Source organism: Neopelma chrysocephalum, unplaced genomic scaffold (genome assembly GCF_003984885.1).
Source record: "Neopelma chrysocephalum unplaced genomic scaffold, ASM398488v2 Primary Assembly neopelma1_97222, whole genome shotgun sequence".
Taxonomy (NCBI): Eukaryota; Metazoa; Chordata; class Aves; order Passeriformes; family Pipridae; genus Neopelma; species Neopelma chrysocephalum.
The window spans coordinates 95,765-116,569 of NW_020925863.1; the positions used below are offsets into that span (position 1 = coordinate 95,765).

Here is a 20,805-nt window from a genome sequence, read left to right on the forward strand (position 1 = left end):
TACAAACAATAAAAACCATGCACAGTGCTTTAAAATGAAGACAGAACTCCAAAATTATTATTGCTTCACTGTAAACTTGTAGTACAAATCAGATAAAAGTATCCTCTAGAGATACTTTATTGAATTGTCTGTTGGCAATTTCTGCATAAGAAATTTGTTTTATAAAAGCCAAAGGAGTTGAAATTAAGATACTGTTTTTTAAAAAAAAAACAGGAAAGGTTTTCTGTTTCATGTTTTTTCCCATAGTGGTATCACCTCAGAGACAAATTGGTTGCCTTCACTACAAATAGACAGTGCTTTTAGGGCTGTCTGTCCTCTTCTCTCATTTTCCATCCACTATTACTGCCTCACAGAGCTATGAAGCTTTTTAACCAGTGCTCACAGCTAGCATGTTGCTATCAAAACTGCAAACTGGCAAATGCTTCATGCTCTCTCACACACAGTCATTATAACAAACTGAGCTGTTGCATGCAAATTATCTCCGGAAAAGCAGTAATAATTAACTAAATTGCTTCTCATGTCACAGTGGTCCTACGTAAGAAGCACTCGAATGATTGACCTCACCTCTTGTAACTTACGCAGTACAGTAATAAACAACATTATAACTTAATCATAGTTAATTTCTTCAAATTTGCAATGTTTCCTCAAACATATATTTTAATGAATTTTAAGTAGCTACACAGACTGAAAGGAAAGCTCTCTAAAGTTGTGAAATCCCAAGGAAAATGCGAGGTGCAGAACTTCCTAAGGACCACAGTTTTGCTCCTTTTAACTGTAATTAATAGATTACAGTAAGCTCTGTATTATCCAGGCTAAAGAAAATAAACTATATGCATGGGTAATATACAAAATTATGCAAACCAGGACATCAGAACATGCATGAGGGCGTGCTGAGGAGGAGAGGAGACAATGTTACTGCTGATTGTGGTGCAGGTCAGTACATCATAACGAATGTCTTGAATTTTGCATTCAGTCAGACCTGGAGGAAATACAACTGACACCTCATTAGGATGAAATACCTGCTCCCAGTGCAAAACTGATTGTTAACAGGCTTGGGGATGGTCATTTTAAGAGCAGGCTAAATCAGAAGTACTATTTCTGTCCTGTTTTCCTTTGAAGAACATAAGGTAATGCTCCAGTTCTCCTCCTGCAAATCAATGTTTAGCATCCTTTCTTAATCAGATCTATTATAGCCTGCACTGAATAAAGACAATCTTTACCAAGCAAAGACCATAATTTTTCTAGAAATTTCTCCTCTGCATCTCTGGTATATATGAGCTTGACAACAGCTCAAAATATCTCAAACAAAAATTTTTCTCACATTTTACCTATAGATGCAACATCTCAAAAGAAACAATCAAGAAACTGTTCCTATGTAATCCTTAAAACCACTGCTTGTTTTAAATCATGGTGTCATTGTTACTATCAATGTTACTACATAATCCTTATTCTGCTTGTTCAAATAAGTATCAGTTAGTTGTTGTAAATGTACCTATTCATGAACATCAAGTTCATTCAGACTGCTGCTTTTAATTCTCAGAGGCACTGTTGCTCCTGTGTACATCTCAAGTCAGAAAGTACAACAGTGATGCACAGATAACTTTTCAAACCTTTCCATTTATTACCTTGGTGTCTTATCTACATAAGCAGTCTTTCCTCAGCTAGTAAAGCCTTCTGACACTTTCTTTCTCCACTCCCACCTCCTAGAAAAAAACAGATTAAATTATATTTATATGTATATATAATATTAAAATACACATTATAAAAACACACCCTCCCCAGCCAGTTTGTATTCTCTGACAGTCCTCAGTGTTTGTTTTTTTGCTATCCTCAGGTGACCAACCCATGTCTATCACTTTTCCAGCTAGGGATCTGTCCCAGGGCTTTATCAGCACTGGTCTAGCTCCAGTTATTGATAAGCATCTCTACTCACCACTTCTCTTTCAGTGGCCCATCTCCATCTCTTTTGTGTCCACTCTCCTGAATCTCAGTTCAAGAACTGAGAAGAATTGAAAGACTGATGATAGGTGGGTCCGAATTTCTCTAAGTTCAGCTCATCCACAACACCTTGTTTGCATAAATATACACTGCTTTGCCATTTGTTTTCAAGTCACTGCTGTAGAATACACATACCCTTCATATATCCAAACAAGACTCTGGAATAAAAGCATAAACTGAACAAAGAAAAAAGGATGTTTACAGGACTGTCATATAGATTGTTTAATGCAACTTTCATTCTCCAGCTCACAAGTCTTTCCCTTCTGAATTGCTATCTTCTCTCAGAAAGGAAGGTTCAGCTTTATTTCATGGAGTCTTGGCCAAGATACAGCTCCTTCAGCGTATGTCAGTGGTGGGTTCTGAACAATGCTGGTAACAACTCACCCCTCCTTGACTGAGAAGTGAGAAGTAGCTTTTGCTATTGACAGCCTTTACAGCAGCAATGCTAAAATCCAAGTGGCTTTTAATTACTGCCAGGAGCTCAATTCCCAGAGGGTAAGGAACATGTTTACACCATGTTAATCGAGTCCTTCCAGCCTCAGAGGTTGGAAGGCTCTCAGAGGGCTATTTTGCATCTCAGGTGTTTGGGAGATTCTTTGTGGTGGAAATGCTGCACATCTGTCAAATTACTATTTAGAATCAGGAAATCAGAATCAAAGTGCATGATGGCTTGAATTGCTTACTTGAGCTGTAACTGCAGCTGAATAATTTAGCTTTGTGAAATCTAATACAAAAAAACTTCAACCACAAAAGTATTCAAAGTGGTATGGAACTGAAAAAAGGGGTTCAACTCCTTTCTCTAGTAAAAAAAAAAAAAAAAGTCTTAAATATAAATGCATTCCATATTGTTGGATATCGGTTGACAGCTACCAATATTGTTGCAACTATATTCATAGTGCTAAGAAATCCTGACACTCCAGACCATGGCTGTTGGAAGAGGCGAGAACAGGAAATTACAATCTACTCAATTTTCATAATTGTTTTCATTTTACATTTATTAGTCCACTAATGCATCTCAACAGCCAACAATTGGAGATGCTGGTTTTGAAGCACAGTTGTGTTAAGAACTACACTTCCTTTACTCTTGGTTACTCCCATTGCTTTTTTGCTTTTCCTTTCTAGAGTCACTTTGCATGAGGAATGATTCCAGGTGCCTGTCAGACTCTTGCCAAAAGAACTCTACGTGCATTACTGGTCGTAAAGACGACCCTTGCCATTGTGCAGAAGCATCAGTGGACAGTGTGGAGGAACTCTGTAATAAAACCTCCAGTCCTTGCTTCTCAAACCCCTGTCTCCAAAACACGACCTGTTTAGGCTCTGCTGGAAACCTCAGCTTTACCTGCGAGTGCCCCTGTGAAACCCCTGACAGCGCATGTGACACAAATCCTTGTGAGCATGGAGGCACCTGCCAAAACAGCCTGACTGGGCCCACCTGCCTGTGTAGTGCAGGATACACAGGAACACTCTGCGAGATGGATTTGGATGAATGCATTTCCGAACCATGCCACAACGGAGCAGTGTGCAGGGACGGGGTCGATGAATATTCCTGCTACTGTGTCCCAGGCTACCAAGGCAAGCACTGTGACCTGGAAGTGAACGAATGTGTCTCAGATCCCTGCCTGAATGGGGCAACATGTCTTAACCAGATAGGACACTATGACTGCATCTGTCTGCTTGGGTTCACAGGTAAGCACTATTAAAACAACTTTACCTTTGCACTGTATAGAACCATTATAATTTGTGTTCCAAGTTCAACTCCCTCAACCACACATTTATTTAGCCATAACTGCATTACCACCTTGCCTGCAGCCTCAGCACCAATGGCTGTTAGTACCTTATGGATTACTATATTGCTGTGAACTACTGATATCAGAAAAGGAAGGATTAAAGAAATCTCATTATTTACCAACATCTACACAGCAGTTTTGTGAACATCAAGCTATGTCACAGGGGTAGACGAACTTTCCTTTTAAAAGAAACATTCTCAAAATGCAGGTCTTCAGAATGCTATATGTAGTTTTTGTCTGGGGATCAAAAGCTATATTTGACAGGGTTAAAAATTAGATCTAATAAGAAAAACTGTACTCTTAAACCTAAATGTTTCACATTTACTTCCTCTCCTCTGCCCTTCTCAGAAACAAAGGACTCATTTGCAACTAGAATATTATGTAAGTTACATAGAAAAGAAAGTGTTATGTTCCCAAACTGCCCATTTTTTTGATCATCCTATTTTATGTAGCTCCATTTTTAAGGTACTGGTGTGATTTTTCATCCCTACTTCCTCTACTGGAAAGCATATAATTCTTGTCAGAAGACGGCTCCCTTCAGATTTCAAAGCTGTATTCAGGGGTAGGACTGTGAGAGGTAGCACACTGAATCATTAAAAGGAGAAAAGGGGAGGCATTTTAGTGATAGATTGCCAGTCAGGTAAGCAAAGAAAAAAAAAGTCATACAGCAAAAAGAGGACGAAAAAACATCTATGGCTTCAAGTGATTCAAATGAATAAGAAATAAGAGATGTGGTTTACAGCTCCATCCCCAAATCCCTGTGCAGGAGGGGAAGTCAGAGGTAAAAAGCAGCCTTCCTGTGTCTGACACAGCACTCGTTGGAAGCCAACCCTCAGTTAATATCCCTTATGAGCATGGAGAATGTTATTTGAAGGAAGCTTGTTACCTTCCTGCCACCCCGCTGCTGCCAGCGGGTGTCGGAGCCCAGGCCAGCTGAGGAGAAAACTACACAACTGGGGGAAAGCCGAAGAGCATAAGGAAGGAAAAACCTATTAACAACCAGCATGGTTACTCTGCAATGATCAGACTCGGCCCAGACCTCCTGTTGTATTCAGGAAACTGTATTTGTTTAACTGGCGCTGTTAGTGGGGTCCAGGCCTGGATCCATAGTCCAGAAACTCGGTCTGAAAGAGGCAAAATATACACCTTAGAGACAAAGAAAGAGAAAACACAATGAAATAGTAAAACCCAAACAAAAATAAATGAAAATTTAGGTCAACACAAACTGCTGGAGGAAAGTCACTCTGCTGGAGTCGCTCCACTTTCATCATGAAATTCTGCTGTTTCCCTGGCTGATGCTCACCACTCTCACCAAAAATCAAGCAATGTCACCAAACACTCCACACTCTGCACAAGCAGAGTTAAGAAACGAGTAGAGAACCAAGGAAGGAGAAGAGGTCCAAAATGCACAGCAGAAGAGGCTGCAGTCTTTTGACATACAGCTTCAACATTTCCAGTAGCAAAGACACAATCATGGTAATTCTATAGAGGAGAGCAAACCATTCCTCCAGCAGTAAAATATCCACTTTAAAAGGTACTTAACAAAATGGTTTATCAGAAGCATTCTTTTTTGTTGTTTTTTTGCACCTTGCTGTGAGTTGTGCTAAATGCACAAGCCAGAGGGATTACTGGATGAAAGCCCCAACGCGTCCCCACTGGTAATAAAACCCCTCATTTACTCTGTCAGGGGATCTTGCCAACCATTATTATCCTGGCCTGACACCATGAATTACTGTGGGAAGTCATCCAGCCTCATCTCATTTCCCTAAGATGTAAAAAAGGTTATATCTCTTGATTTGCAGGTAGAGAACATACAGTTATTCTATAGCATCAATGTTAACCAAATCCATGAGTTACTGGCTGCAATTGCTACTAGTTTCACGGCCTGTGACTGCTGTTTTGTATGATTGGTATGCTGCAGCACTTCTTAAAGTAGCTGAGAAATGTCACACATAATTCTTACACAAATGGAAGAGGTTAGAATGCACCAAGAGCCAAAGATTGGAAAATTTAGCATGAAATCTGCAGTTTCTATGATAATGTTCTGCACGTGTGAAATTATTTACAAGACATGTGCCACGCAGCTGTTAAATAATGAAGCTCAATTGGTTTGTTGAAGTTTTGCTGGCTACCTTAATCAGTTGCATTTTTTCCCCCATTGCACTAATTGCACTTGCTTTTAATTCACCCCAACAGAGCATGGTGTAAGAGCCTGTTATTACCCACAGCTAGGTACATTAATTACCTTCCTGAAGCCAATCCTCCACTGCCAGTGAACATTTCAGTGTGAACTAACAGGAGTGCATGGCTGCTTCACAACCCAGTCTCAGCCTCAGATAGCAGCAGGAGAAAGTATTTCAGTGGCAGACAAAATATGTGCGGTGAGCTAGATTTGTTCTTTTGGCAATATCTTTTACTATGATGTGACCGCCTCTGGGATGAAGTCTGTGGAATATGAAGAAATTATTCCTAATAGGTCTCTAAGTTCTCATTCAGTATTCTCATCAATAATGTATATGCCATGCAAATATTAAGAATAGATGCATCATAAATAAGTCTTAGGCATTTAAAGGCAAGCAGAGGTACAGCAGCCTCTACCACTGGATGAAGTACCTCAAGTACAGGTCTCAGTTCCCAACAAGCTCATGTCCATATTGTTGTGGGTATCAATAGCAAACAATATGGTCTATCCAACAGCCATTGCCAGCAAAGTGAAAAGCCTGTTTCCTTCTTCAGCTTTTCAGTTTCAAACCAGCACTCCGCACCTTGTGTCCCAGCCAGCCTGAGCAGGGGATTCAGCCCAGGTTATCAGCTCTGCTGAGATTCTCAAGCGTAAGGTTGTGACATGAGAGGAGTCCAGTGGTATTTGCCACATGTCCAAGGGTTTCAAACTAAAGATTAGCAGTGGGCACACACATCCAGGGTATGCTTGTTGCAGCTCATAACGCCACAGGACCAAAATCTTTCACTGGATTTAGCCTTGCTCTTCTCCTCCAATTTTGTCTGCATAGTGCCGCGTAAAACCTGTAACAATTTACACCTGTGCATGCTCACAGGTGTGGGTCCTTAGCACAGACCTGCATGCAAGCAAGGACAAGCCTTGCTCCAAGAAACTAATTTCTTCCCCCTGTCCAATTTTTTATGTAACTCTCTTCCTGTCCCTTCAAAAATAGTTATGTTACACTCTCCATCCGGTTGATGACATGCAAGATAACTTTATACAGACTGAGGAATTTTGGGACAGCCCTCTGCATCTGCTGTGCATGAGCACAGCACTACAGTTCTGGAGAGCAGAAAGGGTGACCTGCTTACCAATTTCCAGCCATATTAAGAATGCGCAGGTCCTCCTGGAACTACACTGAGCCTGCAAGTCCCTCCTATCTTTGACCAGAAGGTGTTTTTACACTGTATCTATAGGTATCAAAGTTTGAAAACATTGGCTGTGTGTCCTTTATCCCCACCTGCTTTTACTTTTTATTGACTGGGGCTGTACAAAGAAACACACAGTAGGACTCATTGGAAAAGCAAGCAGTGTAAGAAATCATCTTAGTTCTTCAAAGAAACTGAAAAACTTATGAATATGACTTCTAAGAACCTTCACAGTTTTTTAATTCAAACTGCTTGTGTGATTCAGTACCCGCTGAGAGGCTTTACCTGCCCTAGGATGGGGTGCCTTAGCTCATGATGGTGCAGCCCTGTGCAATAGCTGTGGCAGGGCTCGCTGGCGCACTCCTTCCTCTCTGGCATATGATATTTGGCTTACAGCATATTTATGACAGAACGTTAGACTGAGGTGAAAATGCAGATCTAATCTTTTCATCTCTCTTCTACACATATAAGAAAGCCTGACAGCCAATTCAGCAGAGGCTGGGAAGGAATCCCCCCCATTTGCATGGCACATCACATTGGCTGGACACATTATACACAGAGAAGTTTTCTTCTGAGGCAACATTGCCGAAGGCAGGTTACTGGGCTTGATAGATTAAAGACGTGAACCAAAACAGCAACGCTATGTTCTCATGTTAATTGTCAGGCTGTTCTCAGGCCTGTAGTTTTAAATTTGGCTGAGCTGAGGATCAGTCGAACAGTGCTTGTTTTGTCACATGATTTTTAGTGTTCGCAGTAAGCTGTTAACAAGCTCTGGCAGATTTACGGTCACTAGACACACTTCTGCAAACACATTGTTTATAATTGCAGTGAATTCACAGGGCAATGACCACAGAGGGACTGCTTGCTATATCTGGATGTAATGTACATTACCATAAAGCCGTAAGAGAGCGTTCCTGTGCTGTGGTCTCGCGGCAGGCTCCCGCTGAAAGTAGTGGTTGGACGATCAGTGAACCTTAAACTGGGGGCACAGGACTGGCAACTTCCCTCCTTCCAGTGTTCCCTATGTGGTCTCAAGGAACTGGAAAAATATATTCTCTAAAATTACAGCAGTGATATTTCTTAACTACTGAAAAGCTGAACTTGCACATTAATGTTTAAATGCAATGAAAAATAACTGTTAGTCAACATCAGCAAATTTTGCTTTGGCATTTTAAGATATTTCCAGGCAATATCCATTGTACAGATATTTTTTCCCTTTAAACAAATATTCTGAATTCAAAAACATCAAAATAAATTAGTAATGAAGTAATAGTGCTCAATATTATCAACCTCAGTGTTATAAGAAAGATGCTCTGAGTAACAATGTACAAATTTCATACCAGCAGAGAGCTGGCGAAAACAGCATAAAGAAAGAATTAGAAGTGAGCTCCTAAATAAATTGCTAGGGTAATACCCATCATCAAATGTCTGGGACTTTTGAAAGTCTACCCCATCATCTTGTACTGAAAACTTCACCCTTACAAAAAAAAATAAATAAAAAAAGGGACCCATTCTCAGGGCTGCAGTTTTTCTTTCAAGTAGGAAATTCCCCTGCAAACTATTTTTACAATTTACAATACTATGCTACTTTGTAAGCCAAATAAAAGATATGCAAGTCCACTTCAAAGCAATTTCTTCGTTATAATTTGTCACCTTGCATCTGTTTTGTGGTTGATATTGTACCTGCTAAAACAAATTGACTTAGCAGATATTTACAAATATTACTCTATTGCTCAAAACACTAAATAAGTGCATAAGCAGACAGACCTCTGAAATAGTCAAAGCAGCAGCTGCATGGCAGTAGTCATGAAATTTTCCTATTGTCTCTTGAACTGCACTAGAGGTAAGAAAAGGGAGTATATATTTAACCCGTCAAATATCAAAAATAGAGATAAACTCATATTAGAACTGACTTAGTTACATCAATTACCTCTGAAGAGCAGCTCCAAGATTCTGACCTGTTGCAAACATTGCACCATAGACCCATTTATTTACACATTGCTAAATCTTAAAAAAAGGGAAAAAGCAATAAACCACAGCTAAACAAGCCACTTCCCAATGAATTCAATTAACTGTACAGCTTTAAATGGACTCTTATGAGATCAATAAATTACTAGTCACTTCTGTATTGTGTAAATAGCGACAGTAGTGGTTTGAATAAACTGAAAATTAACTCGTCCTGTTTCCTTGTTCAAGCTACCGTAAAAAGTGGGTTTTCTACTGATTTTTGTGATAGCAGCTGGCTTGTTCTTTTGTATATTCTCCTTAGCCTTGAAAAAAACAGTCTTTCAAAGCGCATTGAGGAGGAAACCCCTTTTAAAAATAGGTAATTTCTTAAAAAAAAAAAAGAAAAAAATTATGTGACTACTGTTCTTCAAGCAGTCCTTGCTGAGATCTCCAAAACTCTCTCCCAGCTCTGGGGTTTGCTTATTTTCTTTGCTTTTGAAGGTACAAATTGTGAGCTGGAAATAGATGAGTGCTCGTCACAGCCATGCCTGAACGATGCGACCTGCCACGATTCCCTGGGGAGCTTCTCCTGCTCCTGCCCCCCGGGGTTCCTGGGAGAGCTCTGCGAAACCAACATCGACGAGTGCGCCAGCTGGCCCTGCCTCCACGGGGGACAGTGCACGGATGGTGCCAACGGGTACGTCTGCAACCCCTGGGTAACACCGACGTGAGGTGCTGTCAGCTCCTGCACTTGTGGGTGGGAATGCTGGGGGAGCCTGCACTGCCAGGGCGCTTGTTTCGCCTCAAATTGCGGATTTCGCTCCTTGATCCTGCGCTAATTTCACTTTAAATTTGAAAAGGATTAAAGAATGCGAGTCTGCTGTCAGAGCCAATAGGGCAACAAAATATTTATGGCAAAGACTGACCAAAAAGTACATTTTTTATATTTGTACTTTAAAAATTCACAACGTGCTGTTTGCTTGCTCCTGAGGATTATCATTTAGAGGTCTGCCCCTGAGGATTGTCATTTAGGGATGAATTCTGTTTCTAACGCTTATCAGACTTTAGTTTTCAAGAAAGATGTGAGGTTGTATAAAACTGAATTTGCCAACAGCAGCTGCCCACACAAAACAGACAGAAGCATTAGAAAAGAGAGGCAGAGAAAAACTGTAATAATAGTAACCATAGTGATAGATATCATTAGAAAATATGTCAGGAACTTTACAGGCATGTAGGACAACAGCTATTGTTGAAAATAGCCTGCAGTGTATGGGCAAAGAAATAAAAAAAAAAAAAGAGAATGCAAGGCAACAGAAAATAGAAAAGTGAGCTTCTCCACCTACTGTTACTAGCCCTCTGCAGAGGTCCCACTGCAGCCCAGGCAGCCAGAGCTCTGGCATTCACTCACCAATACTGGCTTTGCTGACTCAGCATGACATGTCCACACTGAAAACGCATATGTATATAAGCTCAGTCTGAAAGTTCCCGAGTGTATTCATGCAGGTGCTCCTCTTGCCAGAATAAGATTTGTCCTTTATTGTGTATTTTCCAGTTTTTATAAAGCAGTTTTGAAGATTTTAGTGCCCCCAAAATCAGTCCAAAAGTCACACCAGCAGAAGGCATGTTTGCCTCACATAAAGGGGGAATTCTGGGAATGAGCTTTTGTACAGTGTGGTGACATGGCACCAACCTTGTGGAGCTCCTTTTCAGCAGTGCTGAATGGCTCTGAGCAGGACAAAGCAATTTATTATTTCCCAGTGTAGCTAAAGCATGACAGCAGGGAGAGGGAGGTCACCTTGTAGCTGAGTAGCTCACAGCAGACCCACTGTGTAACCTGTAAGCCTTTTGAGGATACACACACGAGGTGAGCAACTGGGATGCTCGCTCGGGCCAGATCTGATCCTGTTCATTTTTCTCCTTTTAAAGCCGAGGCACATGTAAAAGCAATTTTAATTGGCTTGTAATACTACAGGGTATCTGGAGAATGATTGGAGCTCTTGCCATATTTGTTCTGTGATGAAAAGGGATGGACAACAAAGCAGTTCACAACAGACAGGTGTTCAGCAATTTTCTTCCTTTTTTGTGTTTTTGGGGTAAATGAAGAATTTTAGTCTTTAAATAGTAGTTTTCCTTTTCTGACTAATCTGTAGTACAGCTGAGGCTTCTGTGTCTGCCACCAGCTCTCACAGAAATGTGCAAGGCAATGGATTTAGTACAAAAAGATGTACATATAAACACCAAACCAGATTCTCTCCCAAATTTCAGACTGATCTTCCAGTGAGGTTTCATGAATGCAACAAAGTAGAACTCATCTCTTAAAAAAGCACTTTCATGTAAGTGCACATTTCTTATTTAAACTCAACTGCACATTATGAAGTGAGTTGTGGATTTATACTTCACTGCTCCATGACTGAACCAAAGTGAAAACGTAGCATGAGCACAGGCAGAAAAAAACCTTTCACCACAAATCTGAGCAGCACCAAACTGAAGGTACATGGAAGAAGTATGCGAAAAACACAGCAGAAGAGAGTGACTTCTAGTTTGAGAACATCCTTCAGAATGAAAATTCTTTTTCTGATTCACATCTTCCTCATTACTTTTTATATCCTAAATTCAAGTGCCACCTGGTCTAAGTAATCTCTGATTTTGATTTAAGAATAATCCATACACGAGTAATAAACTGGCCTGCCAGAAGTTTCTGCTTATGTACACCCTAAATGGTGTAATAAAAAGTTTACACTTTTCGGTCCATTAGGCTGCAGGAGCCAGTTGATCTCTGATGTTACCTTATGTTCAACAATTTCACTTTCTCTCCATATATTTACTCCAAGACTAAGACTTAGATATTTAGCAGAGAAATTCTCATTCAGCAAGATTCCCCATGATTTCAATTGTGTAATAATGGTGTATCGTGTAAAAGAAAATACAAGAATAATTTTTTGTTTCTGGTAGTTATTTTTAGACCAAGATCATGCAAGCATGCACAGTTAACATGTACCTTGCAAAAGCCTGTCTTCTCGTATGACATGTACATGTTGACTTTACACTTGATCATCAAAGGACAGAATGATACATTCTATAATACTCAGCTCACGTAAAAAAAACCCACAAACAAAACCCCCCAGACATTACTGATTACCTGCATGTTGTTAATTTCTATATATACTAGTTTGTTTACTTTTGTTGTAGTAACATTGCTATGAAAAGAGAACTCCTATTACTGTTATTATTGAAACTAAGCAAGCAATTGACATTTTTTCTAACCTAAAAATAAAAGGCCGTTTTTCATGAAAGGAAAAATATTACTTAGTTAAGGAACAGAAATTCCCTTTTTTTTCTGCCAATTCAATTTGTACCAGTCCAAGAGCAAGGGATGCTAACACACTTACTACCTCCTCCCTTTTAATTTTGTGAATAATGTTAATGTTATAACTTCTAAAAGATACAAACTTTTTTCCCCAAAAAATTTTTTAAAAGGAAGAAAAAAAGAAAGATCCATATTTCTTGGAAGAAATGATCTGTCAAAACCAATTTGAATTCACAAGCAGTTCTTTGTCCCCAGACAAAATCACATACTTCAGGAAAAAGCTCATTGTTGGTTCCCAATTTCTGTGGTTTCTCCTAAAACACAAGATGGTGGTCTCGAGCCTGGACTCAACCCTGTAAGCTGCTAGCAAAGGCTGCACAAGAAGCCTGTGCAGGTTTGGGAACAAAGCCCAGATCTCTTGAATTCCAGTTTGAGGGAACATTGCATTCTGTGTTGCAGGTACAGCTGCAACTGTACCAGTACTGGATTTATGGGGCTGCACTGCGAGACCCTCGTTCCCTTATGTTGGTCACAACCTTGCTACAACAACGCCACTTGTGAGGACAATGCTGACAATTACACATGCCACTGTTGGCCAGGTAAGCTCCAAGTTCTCACAGCAGATCTGGGCAAAACCAAAAGCACTGGTATTGTGGAGTCAAGACAGGACATCAGTCAAAGCTGGGATCCACCTCCCAGCTACTTAATCCTTCAACCTGTGTGATACATACATCACAGCTGCAGCTGACCCTTTCTTTAGTCTTCATTCAGACAACCTTTAAACCAGTCTAAAATCTCATTTGCGAATGCAAAACACTGTCTGTGTATGAACAAAAATTAAACTAGATGTATTAAATTAAACTAGATGTATGCTGGTAAACTGGTCTCCTTCACGGCACCAGTGCAAGCCCTTCTGTCTGGTAGTGAGGGGTGAGACCCACAAGGCTGTGTTCTCTACCGGAGGGCTTGTGTATCCAGCTGTTTGCAAACTGGCCCCCACACCCACAGTGGGGATACAGACCCTGCTCTCTGGAGAGACTACACAACTCTTTCAGCACATGGACTAACTACAAGAAGTCGCTGTAGGAGCTTAATGCCCGTGACCTTACTGAGGATGCAGGAACACAGACAGCACTGTGGGAAGTAAATGCCTCAGTGTTGTTGGACTACGCGGTTCTTGGTGCAATAGAAAAGGAAAAATTAGGCAGAACCATTGACATTTTCCAAAATTTGGGGAGCCTTGTAGCACTTCAAACTGCAGATGAAACACTCTACAAACACTAAATGATTCATACTTCCTACCCTCCTCTGCCTTTCCACAACCTGAGAGTGTGCGTACACCACAATGCAGTGCCTTGTTACTCACACAGATCTTCACCATATTGCCAAAAAAAGACCCAAACAAATTCTGCCTAGCACAGCTCGGCTCCCCAATGCAAAATAGCCACAGCAATGTCCTGCTGCCAAGCCCTGGCAGGGAGCTTGAGGGAACGTTCACACCTTCAAGGAACTGAGGAAAACTTTTAGCACATGACAAAGCCTGAAACCACGTTTTAGCTACTATTCACAGTGTAGATTTGGTGTATATTTTGGGGTCTGAAAAGGATGAATAGCACACAGAATCATAGAATGGTTTGGGTTGGAAGGGACCTTAAAGATCATCTAGCCTTCCACTACCTGAAGAGAGCCTAACAAGAAAGATTAAGAGGGACTATTTGTAAGAGCATGTAGTGACAAGGGGAAATGGCCTCAAATTGAAAGAGAGTAGGTTTAGATTAGATATTAGGAAGAAATTCTTTACTGTGAGGGTGGTGAGGCACTGGCACAGGTTGCCCAGAGAACCTGTGGATGCCCCGTCCCTGGAAGTGTTTAAGGCCAGGCTGGATGGAGCTCTGAGCAGCCTGGTCTAGCGGAAAGTGTCCCTGCTCACGGCAGGCGGGTCGGAACCTCACCGTGTCACGCCACTGACCGCCCTGTCGCGGTGCTCTCCGCAGGGTACGCGGGGTCGCGCTGCGAGGAGGACATCGCCGAGTGCCGCAGCAACCCCTGCCTCTCCGGCGGCCACTGCGTGGAGCGCTCCTGGGCCGGGCTCTACGGGCGCGTCCCGGGGCTGCCGCCAGCCTTCCGCTACGACCAGGCCGAGGGCTACATCTGCCGCTGTCCGCCGGGCTTCGCCGGTAAGGTGCCCCCGGGCCGGTGCCGTCGGCGCGATGCGGGTCCCGCGGGGCGCAGGGTCCCTCTGCCGGCAGCGCGGGCCGTCGGGGCGTTCTGCCGCCCAAGTCAAGTTTAACCTCCACTTGCGCGCGCAGCTGTGTACTTAAGGAAAAAACAAACAATCAAACAAACAAATGAACAGTCGAATTTACAAATGACCATAATCCTGAAAGAGATGCGTTCAAACTTGCTTTCGCCACAGCCTGTGCTGTTCAGCACAGCCACAAACCCGTTGGGTTTGAACTGTACACTTCTAGGGCTGCAGCATTTTATTGTCAACTCCATCCGCTTGTTTCTCCTGAAGGAAAAAAATAATTGACAGCTAGATCCATTTAACCAGCTGTCAATTTCTCGTTCTATTCACCTCCTGAGCAGCTTATAAACTTTCCTGAGAGTTGCATGACTGCTGCCTCCAACATAGCAAGTACATGGAGACCAGAGCTTTCACTTTGAGTTACCTCTTTATTTTCCTTCAAAGTGGCATTGAGACTTGTTTGCTTTTGTTCCAGCCCTTCCCCTTAACTGTCCTTCCCTATCCTGTCACTAAGTGTTGCTGTTGTGCTTTTGTTCTGCCTAAGAGAGCATAACATGAGGCTTCTACTAAGGTTTTCCAGGCTGTCCTAAGCACCCTTACCTCTTCACATGCCACTTCTTTCTCTTGGCCTCCTTCCAGTGATGTCCAGCTTTCCAGTTTCATTTCCTCCTGTCTTGTCCTAATTTAAAAACTTCTAAGCTCTGTGAGACAACCTGAAAGGTATTTCCTTGTTTAATCATCATCCTTTATCCTCCTATTTCATTATCAATTGCCCTCACCTGGTTTGTTTGTTTGCCTGATTTGGGTCGTGATTCTACTGGTGTCATTCACATGGAGTTCTCTTACTCCCCAGTGAATATAGGTAGGCTCTAACTGGTCTGGAGAAAAAGAGTGTAAGAACGTACTTAAATCTATTAATCTTGAATCAATTTTTTCAATCCATAAGCTCCTCAATCACAGTGCAAGACCCTTCAAAGTATGACTGAGAGTATTGGAGACCCTGAAATTTCTGCTGACTTCACATACAAATTAAATTACATTTTAAAAAACCTTAAGTAAGTCTAGTTAATCACATACCTGTTGGATGCTAGATATATAACTTTCATTAGAAAGAAAACCCAAAATAGTTATTCTTACCAAGCAGTGTGCCCAGACAGCTGGAGGCAGGAAGACCATAATCTTTAACAGGGCACTGTGGTAGCAGTAACAATGCACATCTCTCTCTGGTCCTTCTCTTTCCCCCAGATAACTTGGAAATGTTTGCCTCTGACCAGGAAAAGTAATTTCTCCAATTATAACCAAATAGTAAATAAACCACAAGTGTTAATGAAAATTAAGGAAGATTTAAGATTGCAGTTGATAGCAGTAGTATGATTCAAGGTAGCAGGTCAGTCCCTGATCAGGACCACTCAGTATATGAGTTCTTATCTAATGTAGATGAACTAGCAGTTGCCTGGAAAATAGGTCAAATCTTTTCATCTGGGTATCAGTGTACTTCATTAACACCAAAAATCCTGCATTTCTGCGGCTGTAGGGCAGGAGTTTTTCCAGCCTTAACACCTGAGTAGTTGCACGTGCTTTAGATACAACCTCTGAGATTCCTATTGCAATAGGACAGAGACTTTAATAAATCACATTCATTTTATTATGACTCTTTCCTCAGTAAAGCATTCACACAACATCATGATCATACTTCACTGATGGGGGTAATATGCAGAAATAATAATCTACTTACCCTGCATTGTGAAGGCCTGATCTAAAAGCCATTGAAATCAATGGAAAGGTGTAATTAAACTGAGGATATTTGCCAATATGTAACAAGCACAAACCAGCGTCTTTGAACTTACTGGATAAGATTGCAAACAAATTAGTGTAATGGAACTTGAAACTGAGAATATCTGCCTTTTGGACTATAGTTTTAGACCTAAGGGCAGGAGATAATGGAGCCTAAACACATGCCTATGTCAGGATGATATATTTCCCCACCAAGCTGGCAGCATCTTTTTACAGATAGTGATTGTTCAGGTGACTCAAAAATAGTCTGTAGTCCTGCTGAAAGTCTTGAAATGAACAAATCTGCAAATAAAATTATTTGCACAATTTCATTCTTACAAAATAAAAAATAAAAATCCCAGTCTGGAAACTTCATCCTGGCTAGAAACTCTTTGAGGACATTAGTTATATGCCTTATTCAGATCTGAAATAGAAAATTTCTGCACAAGTTCTATGAAGGGTTAAACTTCTGCAGCTCCCTTTTAAATCAAAGGGTTTGGGGATACTCAGATTTCAAGAGGTCGAAGTACTTCTGCAGTAGCAAGCCCTAGATTTTTTCATATTGCCTTGGTCTGCTGGCCCCTAGCACAACAGTACTTTTAATAAATTGGGCTTTCATTTAAAGTCTTGTGATTTGTTACTGCTAGCTGAAGGCAATAGTTACCCTAGAACTGTGTCCTTTCATACTGTGGATATATTGTATTGCTCTAGCACTGCACATTTGTTAAAAAGACTGTTATTTGAGAGGTTAAACTTTTCACTTTGCTCATGAAAATATATGAGAAAGGAGGAAGGCAGAGCTATGGATTTGGTAGTGAATCATTTCACCAGGTTGTAATAAACTTAACACCATGTCAAAATTAAAGAGCTTCTGAACTTGCAAGGTCTACCCAGTGACACAATTCAGTGTGGAACCGAGCCCAAGGAGCAGTGATTGTGCCAGGCAGGCAGGTCCCGCTCCCTGTGCCCGGTCCCCGGGTGGGTAGGACAGTGCTGCTGGCAGGGGTGAAGCTTATCCGTTTTGCATCAGCAGAATAAGGGTAAGAGGAGCAGAGCCCACTGACCTGACTGTCGCAGGGTGCCTGCTGCCATGCAGACGAGTGCTGGCTCCTCAGTGCCTTACCACTGCTGGTGTCTCGTTATCTGCTGTGTGCCAGCTGTGCCACTAGCACTGCTGCTTGCTTTGGCATCATGAATTCCTAAATGGGTTTTGGCCTTTTCGTTTACTTGTCTTGTTTTCTGGTTTTCTCTTTTAAATTTCCTTGGCCCTTTTCCCAGTCTGTTGGACTAATGCAAGAGAAAATGATATGATCAGACTGGTGTCGTATGGGTATTGAATTCCTGGCATATGCATGGGGGAAAGAAACTGTCTTCCAGAGCCAGAAGATGAGGCAGATAAATGGCCAGTATGGGAGAGTACTCAGCACTCAACTAAGTAAAGAAAATCTCCATCCAGACACTGAACTGTGAGCATCACGGGACCAGTACCTAAAAATGGAACCATTTGGACTCTCATTTTGCACTGAAGCCAGGGTGACAGAAACATAGAAGCACACAGAACATCAGGCTTCCATTTCCCTGCATGTCTTTAGGTGCTGCTATGGGCAGACCACCCAGCAGACGGCAGGGCAGACTGTCTCAGCCAGCCATCCTCCTCTCCCCTGGCCTGTCGCAGCATGGTACAGACATAAATATTATTTATGAGTAATGAGTAGGATAGTGGGCATATTAGCACTAACTTGGGAAGCCTAAAATACATACATATATTTTTATAATTATAAAAATAATTCTATATTTTCTTTCTTTTTAATCTCCTTCCTTGCAATGATCACACAGCTGCTGTCCTTAGATATATAAAGCAATGTGACTTACTTACAAAAATGAAGTCAAGGAGCTGAATAGCAAAGATCTCATCTCCAAACTCCAAATTTTATTTTTTCCTTTATCTCCTTGTCTGTCCGTCAGCTGCTCACACCACAGTAGTCAATCATTCCTCCATTAACCAGGTTAATTCATTTTATTTCATGACCTGTCATCACAGTTTAAAAGTTTATTTTCTCTTCATTCTGAGACTTTAGAATAAGACAAGGCTGTTCAAGGAAAGAATGAGGATAAAAAAAGGAGAAGACACAGAGAGAAAATACAATTTTCAAGTTAAGAAGCTTTAAAGAGCACAGCTCCTCTTTTCAGTGGGACTCAGGCTTCTCCTGAAAGCGAGACAGGCACTCAAATTCAAAATTAACAGGTCTAGAAGTACTGTTAGCTAATTATTATTCCCATATAACCAAAGTTTCAAGAAGGAAAATGTTATCATCAAGTACCCATTCAAAGTTAGCTGGTTTAAGGAGAAATTCCTAACACTACACACATGAAATTGCTGAAAAACAGTGTTAGGTCTAGAGATCTCTTCCTCTGGGCTTCTTACCCCTCTGGAACCTCACAGAGGCTATATTTGGAATGCAAACATACATCTTTGCTGCCTAAATTCGATTCACAGTCAGTACAGGATCCCTTTTTCACTGTTAGACCGCTGTGAAATGTTCCCTTGCAAAATCAACTCGGTGGTATCGGGCAGTTATGCAGCAAAATATGAAAAAGTGCAGCAATTTTCTGAGCATGGGAAAGAAGTTATTGCTTTCCTAGAGAGATTTCTACAGTGCTGCCCTGTCTCTGTCCCAGCCTCTGTGATCTCTATGTACTCCTGTGTTCAAAAGCACAAGGGGAAGGAGGAGGACCACCTTCTCTCACTGCTCCCAGTCAGTCTGGAAGCTCCAGCATTACACGGCCAGCCTAGTCAAAGGCTGTACCAACACAGGATGCCCTCAGGGCCTGGCAGGCACTTACTGCCTGTAAAAACCCTACACAAAACAGACAATTAGCACTTTAAAGTACTTTTTCCATCTCTTCTAAAGCCTCTGATCTTGAAAGAACATTTGGACAAGCTTTTAATGATTCTATCCACTAATACCATTTAACATTTCTTCTATCAGTAGCATCCTGGTAAGGAGAAGTTCACACAGTCAGAATTGGTTCTTTCTCATTTTACCCCTCCTCTACTTCTGTCACAGAGTTCTTCCTTCTCCCCCTTTTTCTTAATTTCTGGAAATGGTCAGAATATTCTCTTTGAAAGACAAAGTATCCTTTAGCCCTGGTCTGTGGTCTGCTCCAGGGAGAGGTAAATGCTTTCAGACCCCAAGAATACAACGTTCTCACTAGTTTCTTGTTTGTTCCTTTACTGGAGATCAAACTGCTTTCTTTGTAATAAGCACGAAAAATTTCTCACATGCCTAACTCCCAGATCAAGGTTAGTCTGATTAGTCTTTCTCTGGACAGTCCCCAGAAGGAAGGCTGAGGTTGGGTTCACAATTCATGCACTCTGTATGGTAATGGCCCTACAAAGGCAGCGTAACTCAGAACATTGTGGGCAGCGCTGAAATTAGGCTATAGCTTGAAGAACTTATGAATTTGCCATTCTTTTATTGCTTACCATTGGAGAACCATTGGAGCATTCCAACTTCATTTCTACTGCAGGTAGTGGTTCTCTTGAACAATTGTAAGAAATACCATTTAGTGAAAGAAAGTGTAATTTTTACATTCTTCCACTATATAAATCACCACAGCAACTAAGACTAACTTGTGTTTTTCATGACAGCTCTTTCCTTAACAGTCCATATCTTGAGACGCTTTATGAAAGCCTAATAGCTGGGGGTTTTTTTGCAAAAATTAATCTTCTTATGACTTACCTTGCCCCCTACATGGCAGTGGACTGTGAGAGTGATTGCTTAAATGCACTGACTGTAGTTGTATGGTTACCTAGTGTTTATCACTGGTTAAAGAATTCTGACTTAGTGGGAGGCACTTGAGGAAAGAGTAGCATGTGTCTTTAAGTGATATTGATACCACTTAATGAGATTTTTGTATTTACAATATTCTGCAGCTTGGGTTTCGCCTCACTAAAATCTGAATATTTGTGTAAGCATTATCCCCGATTCAGAAAATATAGAATAAGGTCCAATATGATCATAAGGAACTTCAATGAACAGTGGAGTCTCACAGCCTATGGAGGACGTATTTGTACATCATTATCAGATCCAGTTACCCTATTTAATGTGCTCCAAGTAGAGACTGAAATAGTTTCAGATTCTAGAAACAAAATATGCACCTGGCATGGGCACTAACTACGCAGAAGACTCCTTTTAATGAAATAAAATTCAGCTTTGTTGAAAATTTCAGCTTGTTGCTATTATTCATATTGTACAAGGGAACCTTTTGACAGGAGAATATTTTTACTAGTAATGACAACCTATGTTAAAATTTTGTAAAAGCTGAACCATGACCATTAGGAAATGAGCTCTCGAGCTTTTTATGATAACTCT

The 20,805-nt window shown here is 41.1% G+C and overlaps 1 protein-coding gene across 2 annotated transcripts in view; it reads left to right on the top strand.

Annotated features, from left to right (window-relative positions):
• CRB1 (crumbs cell polarity complex component 1) overlaps window positions 1–20,805 on the top strand; it is a 97,211-nt gene that overhangs the window by 22,718 nt on the left and 53,688 nt on the right. For both annotated transcript variants that reach the window (XM_027671941.1, XM_027671942.1), the window contains exons 2-5: window positions 3,121–3,684; window positions 9,603–9,798; window positions 12,868–13,007; window positions 14,403–14,585. In XM_027671941.1, the coding sequence (XP_027527742.1) occupies window positions 3,121–3,684; window positions 9,603–9,798; window positions 12,868–13,007; window positions 14,403–14,585 (1,083 nt within the window). The remainder of the gene's footprint in view (window positions 1–3,120; window positions 3,685–9,602; window positions 9,799–12,867; window positions 13,008–14,402; window positions 14,586–20,805) is intronic.